The sequence below is a fragment of the Magallana gigas genome, chromosome 4 (assembly GCF_963853765.1).
Source record: "Magallana gigas chromosome 4, xbMagGiga1.1, whole genome shotgun sequence".
NCBI classification, from domain to species: Eukaryota; Metazoa; Mollusca; class Bivalvia; order Ostreida; family Ostreidae; genus Magallana; species Magallana gigas.
Genome location: NC_088856.1, coordinates 4,380,802 through 4,394,469, shown reverse-complemented (window position 1 = coordinate 4,394,469; position 13,668 = coordinate 4,380,802). Strand labels below are relative to the sequence as shown.

Here is a 13,668-nt window from a genome sequence, read left to right as displayed (position 1 = left end):
ATGAAGTTCTGATAAGATAGTCACTAGAGAAATTACACAATAATGATAGGACAATGGTGTCATTATATTTATACTTTGATCTGACTTTTATCTCGGGATTTTCCAGACTTATGTAGAGTGGTGAAATTAGGCAATAACTATTTGAGTTTGATCGGTCTTACAATTTCAGTTTAAGGTTAATACAAGGTATTCCCCAAGGTAACTTACCAGTAAATTTAGTAACTTTTTTGTGATAGATCTATTGTAATGTCATAATGAATCCAAAACTTGACATTTTGAACTTAAGATTATCTACACATAATAGATATTCTAGTATTCCATTCCATTTGAAACTATGTCAAAAGTAATTCAAATAGCTTTATTGGAATATATGTTTTTAAGTGTAAAGTGTAAAGAACAAATAACCATTCCTAAAATTCTGTAAGAAATCCGGATAGATAGATTCGTCTAACACTTTGAACCTCACATTCTTAACTGATTTTCATCAATTGGAAATAAGTTTTCATCAAATTCATTTTATACCTGCCCCAATATACCATATTTTATCAAACTTTAATACGGTATCCCGTTCGAAAAATCGAGACTTCATGTATACATGATCTTTACCTTAATATACATATAAATAAGTTAAACAACTGATACTGTTCTTGAAAAAGTTTGCAAATATAACAGTTTGAGACATCTTGTTAATCAAAATACATGTATACGTTTTAAAGAACTAATAAACCAAATGAATATACAATGTACATCCACAGAGAAATACATTACATGTAGTGATAAATCTTTAGGAATCCTGTATAACACAGATGGACTGTAATTAGTGGTATAGAAACTGATGGAAGTGACCACTTTGTTACTGGTACTTTAAAGTGTAAAACACACACACTTTGAGCTTTATTTAGGCAACCAGATAACAAATTCATGTTATTTAATTCACAACGCCTTGCTGACTTATCAATCTTCTTATCAATCTTCTATGGTTAAACTATGCTTTGTGTGTTTTTCTAAAAATACTAGTATGATATTTATTTTCTATGGAATCAATTACACATAGAATATTGATAAGTCTGCCATATCCTGATGTCAACGTTAAAATGACTGAACATAAACATTTGAAGAGCAAGTTGTTTGATGCTTGAAGATGTGTTTTCATAAGAGATAGGAAAACTTTACCCGAGTTCAATAGTCACTCATTTCATTTAAACACGATACCTACGGAAACTCATTTTTTAATACAAGTGGTTACATGAACGAAATGAAGATTCCATACTTTATGAAGCATTGTTGTTTCTTTTAAAGTATCTTTTGTTGTACATGTACATCAATTGACTAATATCAATAGCTCATTGCCATTCTGAAGATAATGATGCCAATATATTTGATGAATCATCAAATGATATAGATGTCTTCACCTTCTTAGTTTAATCAAGATGAAAAGCAAATGATGAAGCTTCAAAGTTTTTTTATTCTTAAGAAGTAAAACAAAACAGTTAATCATCAAATAACTGATAAGCTGAGGGTTCTGACACCATCGACTGGGAACTCTCCAGCATTGGAGGAGGGTTTAGTACTGTGGGGTTGTAAGTCCATTTAGGGAACATCCTCTTGTACAAGTTCATCAAAACTGTGTCCTGTGACTTCAAATGCCCATCAAAAACACACTTCATGTGACCGTGGGTTCCTATAGCAACAATGATTTATATTTAATACTGAAGAATGAAAATTTAAACAGAATCAAAGAGACAACAATAACAGTTGTAACATCCTTTTCAAATTACAGCTTGTCTCATATCATTGAAATACCTATTTCCGGTTTTTTCCCTCGCCTATCTCAAAATTTACAAAATTGAGGAAAATGTGTAAAATTTTTAATTTGTGTCAGTCATTTTATGCAATTTAAAAAGCTTCTAATTGAAAATAATACAGAATATAACTTCTGCATATTCAATAATTTGCAATTTAAAAGAGATCGTGAAAAAAGCGAAAATTTGATCATCGCAAAAATATCCAAATAAATATGGTACATGTAGTACATTACTCACATTCATTAAAAACCTAGCTTACCATTCATTTACTCTTTTTACATATACCTGAATGTATTTACCCTAAAAAATTACTAAAAAGTTTATATTTAAAGCTAATATTTATTGCTAATATTTATGAAATGAGCTGGTATTTACAGGTTAAGTCATAGAATATACCGGTAGAAGAAGTTGATGATTTATTATCATTATAAAACAATTCCTCCTTTATAATCATCAGTGAATAAATTACCTAGAGGTTCCCTGATATGGCCTCTCCTTCCCCATTTGGTGTGGAGTTCCACAGGTTTAAACCATTCAATGTCCTCTGAAACCAAACCAAAAACTTCATTCAGTAAAAAAATCATTTTAAAATGGTACAAAATCATAATCCATTCAACTGAATTCCAGGATCTTGCATCTCATTTCATGGCTTTTCAATTGACCATGTACTATTGACAAAGGCAAAGTAAATCTTAGTTATAAAATGTCATTTATTGCTCTACATATCTCCTTTTCTACAAATAATAATCATGTATGTAAAACACCTTGCTTGTTAACAAGAGCAGAACCAATTAGATTACCTCTGTTGAAGAACATGTATCTGACGACAGCAGATCTCTTGTTGATCTTGAACGGGTGGCCACTGAGAACGATTCTCTTTGTGACGATTCTGTCCGGATTTACAGAGTGAAGGCTTCCTGTAGCTATTAACTCATGCTGACCTTAAAAAGTAAACAACATTAATCCAGAATAGCTTAAAATAGATATTGGTACATACATGTATCGTTGTCAAAAAATGTACAAAATTCTGACACAAACATTTTACTAAAAGGATGATTGCTATAACTCAGGAGTTTTTTGTTTTTTTTAACAATTTCCTGATGATGACACTTATGTTTAATCTAAAAGTGAATTACTAGGTGATGAAAACATTTCGTTATTTACAATTTCTGCTATGAGTCTATGACAATGATTATCTTAATTTTGTAACACTATACTAGCATTAATTGGGTAGATTGACCTCTGTCCTACCATTGTGCTGCTCTTTGAAAACCAGGACAGGACATGGCGGGAACGATATAGGTCCAAATATGGTAGCCATGGTAACAGTATCATGAGCAAAAAACCTCTCAAACTGCAAAAAGACAGCACATTTAATTTTATCATTTCAATAGCACTTACAAGGATTATCAATTAAAATCAAATGAAATTACATGTACTTAAAGGGTACCTGCAGCCCAGCCGATGTGAAACATATGTTAAAGAGTTTATTTACCAAAATTTAATGCAAAAAACCGCATCGAAATCGGTGCAAAAATAACGGAGTTACGCCTCTTCAAAGTGGCTATTTTTACCTGCTTTGGGAAATTTAATCAAGAGAAAACAGAATTAGGCGATAACGAGGCTTCAGCGGAAGTGACGTCACGAGGTCAACGGGAGGGAAATTTCCTTACAAAGCTATACAAATTAAATTCGATTTTTCAGCCAAAATGATCGATAAAGGTCTAATGTTTTGACGTATCTTGTTATTTTAAGTATTGTAGATTTAGAAATTTGTATCCGTTATTATTTTATTACAATCAGATTTCTTTTTAAAGGATTTTAAAATTTGTTAGTCTCGTCGCATTTTTACCAATGAATACGATATCTTGAAACGCTTACATGGGCTGATTTATGTTCATTATTCATTTTTTGATTACATAATATCTTTCACACTTGAGTGATCCGAGACAATGACACAGGTAAACAGGTAAACTAACGAAGCCACTGCTCCAGACACACGTGTATCTGAGGTATGTATACACAAGGTACACGAGTCTGGTGAACAAAGAGAGTTTCACACCTCTAGACTGGTAAATTGATTTGTGTATAATTAGCTACTCAATTGTTAAAAGATAAAACAGAAAAATAAATTAGACTGTGTAAAATCAAGCATTCGTCAGCTAAAACATGTGTATAGTCCGTCAATCAGTGATTAAAGAATCATGCATGATACTATTAAATAGTAAAACTAATGTTCGAAGTAAATGCCTTTACTGTTACTTATCTAATCACTTAAATAATGACCAAAGTTACAATTCAGCAATTGAAACCTTTTTTATGTGATCAAGTAATTATTTCGGAAGTAATTACGGTGGTCTTTATAATTTCTTATTTTATAAAGTGCAACTTTTTTTCGAGCGCTATGGTCAGCAATTAAACGCTTTAAATACATGTAACTCCGTATAGCTTAAATTGTAATACTGACAACGAATCATTATGAAATTATCTGAATAAACTGTAACATTTTGACAAAGGATGTAAATAAATGTAAAATTAAATTCCATTATCGTATTTTTAAAAGAATACGAGACAGACTTAATCATGCAGCCATCTTGGACTTTCGTCTTGATCCGTTAATAATCCCGTGTATGTTTGTTAAAGAATGCATACTATTTTGATTCTTATTGGTCCGATATTAATATTATTGAATAATCGGGCGACACCATTTGTAATTTTATGCCTTATACGAGGAATAGACCCCGAGTTACCTTTTACGAAATATCATTATGTATTATCAATATTATTAATCAGTTAATAATGTCACTGAGAAATCATTCGAAAGAATGGCAATATTAACAAAATATGTTTCTTATAACAATAATGCTTTGATTAATTGTCATTTTGCTTTATATGGTGTGCATTTATATGTAAAATGTGTTACACATTTGACGAAATTCATGAAGCAAACAATTATCCGAATTCGGCATTTTTGTTCGATAAAATACAAGTAAAACTCAAACGACAGTATAATTAGTCATCCAGGGTTGATAAGGAAATAAAACAACAGAAAAAAATGTTCATATATCGATAAAACAATGCAAGAAAACGAACAGTTTTCACACGATATTCCTGTTTCTCATACAGCGGCGTTGACCCCGTGACGTCACAGTTCATCTCGCGCCAAATCGGCTTGATTCAAAACTCGTTCAGGTGTGAAATCGGGTTTTCCCCAAATATCTCGAAAACTACTTACGCGATCGCTGTAAAATTTTCAGGATGATGTTTTTACACATAGATCTCCATTATATCAAAAATTGACCGGCACTGCAGGTACCCTTTAAAAATGAGGTATTTTAGGCACAAAAGAATATGCACAAAATTGTTGACATAATATATGACATTGTATTACAACCATCACGAGCTCTGTGAATGCTAGTACATTGAACTACCAACCTTGTGTTTATTTGCGTTAGTATGCTGTGAGAATATAGGACAGGCAGAATATCTCCTGAAGCCGACATGGAATATCAACCTGTCCTTGGATTTGATTGGTGGTCGGTATTCTGGTACCCTCTTCAACAGGAAGTTGAGGACAGACATCTTGTGCTCATGCTGTAGTAGGCCAAAAATCACAACAGGCATCCCAGGTTTGTAAGACACTGTGTAGTAAAGGCAACAGTGAGTTCAGGTTTGACATAATATGACATCCTTCAAATTAGGTACATAATTATCTACAACATAATGTTCTGATGCAAAAAATATCATTTCATTAGACTTTGGAAGTTACTTACACATAAAATCCTTTGGCACATTTGCAATATGTATTTGAACATACCATCCACTCTGAAAAAAATTATAAATGACATGTACATTGTTTCTCTTACAGTGAATATATAAACATATACTACTGCAAATTTCTTTGAGCTGGGAGTTGATCACATGACCAACCAATATCAATCACATGACCAACCAACTTCATATCCCAATAAAGCTTGTAAGCCCATATTTTTAAATATCAACCCAACTAACCATAACCCCATCCTCCTCCCCTCCTTTCATTATCCTTTTCTTTGTCCTTCTGAAATCTTTGAACTGGAAGATCCTGGCAAAGTCAGATGGCAGGTTCTCTTTGGGGTCCCAGGGGGAAGTCCTGAAACTCTTCAACCCTCGGTACCTGCAGGAATACACATCTCAATATTTAGACAGAATTAAATGCTGTAGTAAAAATCAATTCTTTTCGTAAATGATCTTCTTAGGATGTGTTTCAGGAAAAGTTTCACCAGAAAAACTCAATTTTCCCAAATTGATAATAAATCTTAAAGCTTTGGTTTTAAGTAGGATTAATTTGGAGAAGAATAAAAATGCCATACAAAAACTAATGACAGGGTAGTGAAGATATGTTTCTTGAAATCAACTTTCTAAACATATCATACACATACATGTGGCATGATCTTTAATTTTCTTCAAAAATTATTCATTCAAAGAACAAGCACTAGTTTTTCTTTGAACTTTAGAATCGGTATTGATTTTACCTTTGGAATCTGTCCCTGGCGTCTCTCTCCCTCGGGGTGTCAATTTCATCAGGAAACATCACGTGGTTCCTCTCTTCTTTTATTTTCTCCAACCTTGGAATCAAAAGACCATCATTTTTTCATCTGACATTGAATTCAAACATAACAAGGAATTATCTGTTTTCTATAATTTCTAAATCACAATATGAAGAAAGCAAGAAAATTAGTTTTGATAATGAAGTATTCTTCACATCTTACTAATTCATTTCTATTAAACTATAGAAAGCTGTAGAAGGGATGTTATTGGCAGAGGAAATAAAATCAGATAGGGTTACGCACCGATCTCAAAAATGAAAATTTTGAGTTTAAAATCTGAGGAAATCAACAAAAATCCCATTCCTGTATAGATATTATGGATTTATCTCTTTGAATTTATATGTACATGGAGTGTTTTAGTTTATTCCCTAAAGAAGACATTATATGACATGTAGGTGGTGACACTGAATTAGACATACATCCTCTCCTCTTCCTCCATGTCTATGGTCTGATCATAGTTGGCAACGTCCCCAGCTTCAGTCATTGTCAGCTGACAAATACAAAAATAAAGACTTCAGAAAACATGCCAACTACATGTATTAATCTATATTTAACAAAATCTAAAAAAATAAAAATTTGAGAGATCAAAGATTCCTTGTGAAAATCTCTGGTGAACTTTTGCCAACACAGTGTAAAATAAAATCATACTTAGTCTAGTAGTTTGGCTATACTGCTGTGCTCTTACAGCTCAACAAAATTTGTGACCCCAAATCCTAATTTACAGCAAATTCAACCTGAATTTCCTCCATTATCTATTCTTTTGCAAATTGTTGCCAATACATTGACAATAATATATATAACATTGTTTTAGCTACATATTTCTCTGCTTTTTACATCTCGTTGCTCTAACAGTGAGAGATATTGTGACTACATCACTGGCAGCCAATGTTACTGCTTAAGACTTACTGTATCAAACTCTGCCCCATCCCCCGACTCAGATCCAGAGTCATCCATTGCCATCATGTCTTCATCTTCCATATCCTCTTCATCATCACTCTCATCATCATCAATCTAAAACATGGTTTTATCCTCATCATTCAAAGTATCAAGTATACACCAAGTTATCCCAACATTAGTTTTGGCTAAAGTCATTGCGCTGAAGGTTAAGAGTTTAAAAGGCAGAAAAAACTATTATTCTTCACCAATCAAATATTAGGTTAGTAAAATCAGTTGTTTAGTTATTATTATTTCATCCTAAAACTTTATCCTAAACATAACATTTCAATCAAATCATTGTCATTACTGTACTCTTAATTTACATCCTGTCCTCATCACTAAATTGTACTTTCTTCCTCAAACCTTAAACAGTATTTCATAATCACTTAAGTCAATCCAATATGAAAACAACAATATATTCTTGCAATTTTGAGAATAGAAATTCAACAAGTATCTCATTAAATATCATGGATCACTTAATTCATTCAAATATATATAACAACTTACAGTATCCTAATTACATGGTTTGGGGATAGTAATAAAAATGACTGTAGATTCCTAATTTAATGTGAAGAATTAATATCCGCATTTTATCGCGAAAAGCATCCCTCGGGGATTTTTAAAATCTCACTTTTATTTTATGAGAGTTGAGAAGTACAAGATATTACGATAAAAGTTTCGCATTCTTGATTTTATATTCTCTTGTTTTTATACATGCGGATTTAATTAATCGCTTAAAAGAAGGAATCTACAGTATATCTCATCCCTTTTCCTGGATATACCTCCTCCTCCTCACTGTCCACTATCCAGGCTGCCTGGTACTCAGACGTTCCTTTAGGGACCTTCTTTACCAGCTTTGTCTTGGCCTTCAATGCGGCTACAAAATAAACAAATAAATATAAAACAAGATCTGTAAAATCTATATTAAAGATTATATAGAAATTATGTGTATTGATATGCCAAAGCAGATAATAAAATAAAGTCTCAACATGAACTCAAACCTGAGATAAATCCAAATGTAAATATATTGCCAATGTTCTGACTGTCGAGATATTTTGACCCAGTACATTGACCTATTAACCCAGAGATATGTGCATTTGTAAACTTTATCATGGATTTTATTTTGTGCAAAATATTCATAAAATAGCCCCTTAGGTTTTCTACTATTTTACAGCATTGATTAAATAAATTCACAGAATAAGAGAAAAAAATAAATTTACGGCAAAACTTTTTTATATCAAATTTTAAGGGAAAATTTGTCATAGTCGTAATTCCTTATACATTTATAGCTAATTGGTAAGAAATCATATAGCGAGTTTGTTGCAAAACAGCTAGCTGACAGTTCTTCAAACAATCGTAAGTTATATTATCAAATGAATATTCTTGTAATTTTCAAAACTTTTCATTTTAACAGAATTTTTTGTACAATATTTGAATTTTAGCATTTTATATACACATCTTAAAATTATATGTACCTTCAAAGAAATTTGTAATGGAAACTATTCTTTATAAAAATCATAAAATATGTTAAAAATTTTCCAGCTGTAAATTCAATATTAGCTGTTTTCGTTATTTAACGAGGCCGAGTACAGAACGAGTACGCACGCTTTCGCGCAGCGTTTCTTTTGTATTGTGACGTCATCTTTTTGCTTTGTTGACGCCATTGCGTGATAGTTTCAACTGCAGATATTCAGCGAAATTTGTTGAAAATAGCTCGTTTGATGTGTAAAATTGATTTTATATTGTGGAATAAACATAAATGTCTCGAAGTATAAGCTATATTTGGGCTCAGGTCGAAAACGTGAAGAGGGTTCAGCAAGCCTAACCCTCTGTCACGTTTTTCTTTACCCGCCTAAATATCGCTTAATTCATTTATTTCAAGACATTAACCATGTATTTTATATTAATTAACCTTAATATGTGATGTTATATATTAATTTATTGCTTAAATATGTCTTAATGTTTTAATAATACAATAAAGATCACCATTTCCGTCTTTGTCAAATAAAAAATAGCCATTATCTGACAAACTGGGAAATTGGGCGTACAAAAAATAACTTTGGTAAGACCCCTGGAATAAACCAGGAGGTAAAAGGTTTTTTTTATTTGACAATTTGATGCCTTTTAGCAATAACTTTAATATGCAGAACAGAAAAAGAAATCCCTAGGGCAGAAGTTTAAAAAATGTGCAAATTTTGTACATTTCAAGCAAAATCCCATTGGGTCCTATGTTAAAATTAACAAACTTTGAGATGACCCCTTAAACAAACGGTGTGGTAAATGTCTTATTTTTTCATCTTAAAATAATAATTATATCAGTAGAAATTCTTGTAAAAAATTTCATTCAAAAATCTAGGGCAGAAAAAATAAGACCCGGCCTCGTTAAGACAATTTTCTTTACTACAATTAAATCTATATATTTATGAAGGCTGTTCGGGAACTTTGCCTGGATATGAATAAGAATTACTTATAGCCGTAAATTTGCTGTTATCCTTGTACATTGTATCTGAGCTGTAAAAGTGCCATATAGACATTAGAAAGTCTGTTAATCCCCCCGTGAGCTGACCTTCGGCTTCCTCCATCTCCTCCTCTGTGGGCCAGGTCTGCTCGCCCTCCATCTCCCCGGGGACGTTCTCACTCTGTAGAGACTCCTGGAGGGCCGGGTCAGCTTGCTCCAACACCCTAACATCCTCTGAATCCTCTTCCATTGCGTTCTCCTGTAAAAACACAATAAGGTCTCAAGGAGGCTTAATGGTCAGCAAATTACCCATCACATCAAACTTAAATTCTAGATAGTTATGTTTTCTTTAGCCATAAAACTATCAGTTTTTGTTAAAGCACAAAAGAAAAATTATTAATACGGTATTTTAGCTTTAAAATTTGAACAGCATTCTATATCTTTATACCAAGCTCTCATTGGAAAGGATGAATATTATTTCCGAAAATGACTACCATCATCTAACCCTCTTTATGCTAGAAAAGAAATAACTCCTTGTTTCTCTTGCCAAAAGATTCAGAAAATATTGCAGCAAGCAAAGTATTGTATTATCATTTTTTCATACGATTTGAAAAGGGGAGTAAATTTTTGTGTATTAAAAATTTGATGATTTATTTTATTGACATGGCCAAAGGAAAGAAAAATCATCAATGCAACAATAATTTTGTACTAATAAAAAAATCCTTCTGATGACTACATTTTTTTGGAAATCAAATATTGGTTCATAATTATGCATATGCTAGAATGCTTATCAATCACAAACACATTAATATTTGAAAGGGGGGAGGTAGCACAATTCAGTTTTCCACATACACTCACCTTCTGTCTGTCAGACTTTGGATACAGAGGATACGGGTCAGTGACAGCATCAATCTGGGTCATCTGAAAGTCTCCCCACCCAAGGATGTGTACCAGGCCATTCACTGACATGTTTCTGCCTCGTAAATATCCGGTCACCTTCAGGGTTCCACAGGGGGCCTGAAATCACAGTTACATATAGCTATTCATTACATACTTAGTAATAAATACAGGTTTTTTGCACATGTGATACAGATGACATCACAAAATCCGTATCGGCCCCCAGGGCTGATACAGGAAAAGGGTATGTATTATTCTCTATGCCTCACCACAATTCTAGTACTTTACAATTATAAATTGTATCAAGTATTGTGACTCATAATTAAAATTCATTACATTCATTAATATTTAATCAATCATGAGTGAATTAGCCCTATACCTCTTCATTCTCCAGCTCAAACTGAATTTCCTCTGCTATGAGGTGGGGCCTGTTGTCGCGGTAGTGAACCGGTTTGATTTTCTGGTTTGTGATGTTCCTCATCACCAGCAGGCCATCTTGTTCCGAGTCCAGGGAGTGAAGCTTCTCATGGGGAAACCTGCAAATGTACAGCCACAAATCTGTTAGTCATTCAATACAGCCATACATGTAAATTAACGCCCTTACAAATATGAGGAGCACTTTTCCTATTCTTCTAAAAATTTCAGTTTTAGGCCATAATTGGTTTTTCTGATTTTCAGAGTAAACATTACTCTAATTTTCATTGTTATTAAGTAAAACTGTTTCTATCAGTAAAAAAAATATAAAACTGCATACCATTTTTCTATTTTCTTCTGTAAGAATTTTTTAGCTTCACTTTGCTTTTTTATTGCCAGTTTTTTCAATCCCTGTAAAGAAAAATGATAAAGAGTTATCATTTATAATATGCACACAAGTTTTAATTGCAGAACTGTAGCTCCATAGGAAATTTGGACTGATGGACTGTGGAGCTATAGTTCCATCCATACAAAAAACTGTATATCTGTGGCACAAAAAAAAGTTGCACATGGTTTTGGGGCTACTATACCTAATTAAGGACAGAAATTTGTCATGGACAAACACACAGAAACACAAGAGTAAAACAGTATATCACCTACTTTGGAGCACGGGTATAATAAAAATACCTGTCCAATTGATTAGAATAAATCATAAATGATGTTGATTATATAAAAAGGATATTGAAATTCACATTTTTTTTAAACATACAATTTTTGTTTCAGCAAATTTTGTCCCTAATTAGACTGAAAAGCAAATATACATACAATGTAAAAACTAATGACTTACAATATATGCAGGCCATTGTCATTACACTCATGTCATGCATAGACGAGCCTACTTACCTGTGTTACAAATGTGACTGCGGGGATACCCTGCCCAAAGAGACACCTGAGCAGTTGTTCTCCGTAATCGTCCATACCTCCCTGGGGGGACAGGACACAGAGCAGAGAGTCGGCCACCTTCACAGAATCTAGGACAGCGTAGAGATTGCCAAACTCAGGGACATAAAAGGAAACTCGCTGCTTGAATCGCGGGATACTGAAAGTAAAAACATGGAGTATACCTCTGTGCTAACCATAAAGAATATATAATTAACAGAATCATTTAAAAACATAAATGTTTAGCTTGTGTTACTTTCAATAGTAGATGTCTCAGATATTTTTATTTATTTTTATCGACACAATTAAAATATAAAACTTCATATGAAACATTACAAAATGCTCAAACTGTCATATGACTCTGAATGCACACCAGCTAGTATATCTATATTTCTAAGATAAACTTTATTGTGAATACTTAGCTCTAAAATGCTTACCTAACATGGATGACTCCTTGCTCATTCTGTGTGACTATTGCAGATTCATCGCATGACTTCAAGGTATCTAGTAAACTACTAACGCCCAGACCCTCGTGCAGTAAAAGCACCACCTACAGAAAATAACAGTATACTATCTAAATAAAACCTTCACTGATTTATGTTGAAGACTGAATAATAAAAACAATACATATGGCTAATTTGTAATTATTTTATCGATGTACATTATGGGAAAGTTAACCATACTTCAAATTTAACTGGACAGGTAGTATCCTTCTACACTCTCTTATCCCCTAATATAAAATAATTTCATTGTGAAAAGAGATTTTAAACTGTAAACTTCAATAAGTCTCACAATTCAATTTTTAATTTAAAGACTGATAACTTTATTACAACGTACCACAAAATGAGGAGGTGAGGTATTGCCCCCTCTACTCCTTTTCTGGTTTAAAATTTCTTCCCTTTTTTGCTTCCGTATTTGATCAGCCTAAAATAGTAAAGAAAGAGAAAATATCAACAAGCTATTAATCATATTACTTGGTTTAGAACAGCAAAACTAAGAATTTTTTTTAAATACATGTAGATGCTGTAATTGTTTATGCATGTTCAGGGACGTATATACGTCCCTGGCATGTTCAAGGGTCTAATATAGTTCAAATTATTTGCAAGCAATTCTTACAGAAATAAAAGTAGTAGGTTCTTTCAATACAAATATGAGCATTGACAGATGTCAAGGATTCAATAACAAAGACAGGTTAGCATTTTTCTAAACAGAAGAACTAAAGAGTTCAATAGTTGCAGTATTTTTTTTTTCTCATACTTGAATTTTTTTCAAAATCACCAGTGTACACTTACATGATGTTTTCTGTCATGTTTTCTCTGTAGAAATTTATTTCTTTTCGTAGCTGTCTTCACATTGACTCTTCCTAGGAAAAAAAAATAATGTAATTTATTTCATGATGGCTCTTTTATGAGGAAATTCGGGTTTCCAAGACAATTTATGCACAAAGACTATGCTTGTCTACTTACCTTTAGTTTCTTTGTCGAGTTGACCTTTACTTTTGTGTTTTCCGTGTTTATGTGACTTATTCTGTTGTTTCAAAGCGCCAGGACGATGCGCCTGTTGTACATCAGCAGCCATTCTGTCAAAAAATTTCACACGTGGTTTGAGACCGGAAGTTTTTATTTTTCAG

The 13,668-nt window shown here is 32.7% G+C and overlaps 1 protein-coding gene across 1 annotated transcript; it reads right to left on the bottom strand.

The window, feature by feature from the left end:
* Window positions 1-1,445: 1,445 nt before the first annotated feature.
* Window positions 1,446-13,664, bottom strand: LOC105331697 (pre-rRNA-processing protein TSR1 homolog). Its single transcript, XM_034450047.2, has 20 exons — window positions 13,505-13,664; window positions 13,331-13,401; window positions 12,876-12,962; window positions 12,476-12,588; window positions 12,003-12,198; window positions 11,440-11,510; window positions 11,065-11,221; window positions 10,647-10,805; window positions 9,897-10,047; window positions 8,113-8,207; window positions 7,301-7,405; window positions 6,814-6,884; window positions 6,320-6,412; window positions 5,817-5,961; window positions 5,579-5,630; window positions 5,241-5,446; window positions 3,057-3,159; window positions 2,606-2,746; window positions 2,275-2,349; window positions 1,446-1,681 (listed from the first exon to the last, which is right to left on the bottom strand). The coding sequence occupies exons 1-20, from the start codon at window positions 13,614-13,616 to the stop codon at window positions 1,491-1,493; spliced, it is 2,394 nt and encodes a 797-aa protein (XP_034305938.2). The 5' UTR covers window positions 13,617-13,664; the 3' UTR covers window positions 1,446-1,490.
* Between the last annotated feature and the right edge of the window lie 4 nt (window positions 13,665-13,668).

Bases quoted from the DNA above. Each gene is read 5' to 3' on its own strand.
- LOC105331697 (XM_034450047.2), bottom strand. From the start codon at position 13,616: ATGGCTGCTGATGTACAACAGGCGCATCGTCCTGGCGCTTTGAAACAA. The intron at 6,885-7,300 runs GTAAGTCTTAAG...TGTATTTGTCAG, and splicing joins ATGGGGCAGAGTTTGATACA to CTGACAATGACTGAAGCTGG. The intron at 5,631-5,816 runs GTTAGTTGGGTT...AATTTTTTTCAG, and splicing joins GGGAGGAGGATGGGGTTATG to AGTGGATGGTATGTTCAAAT.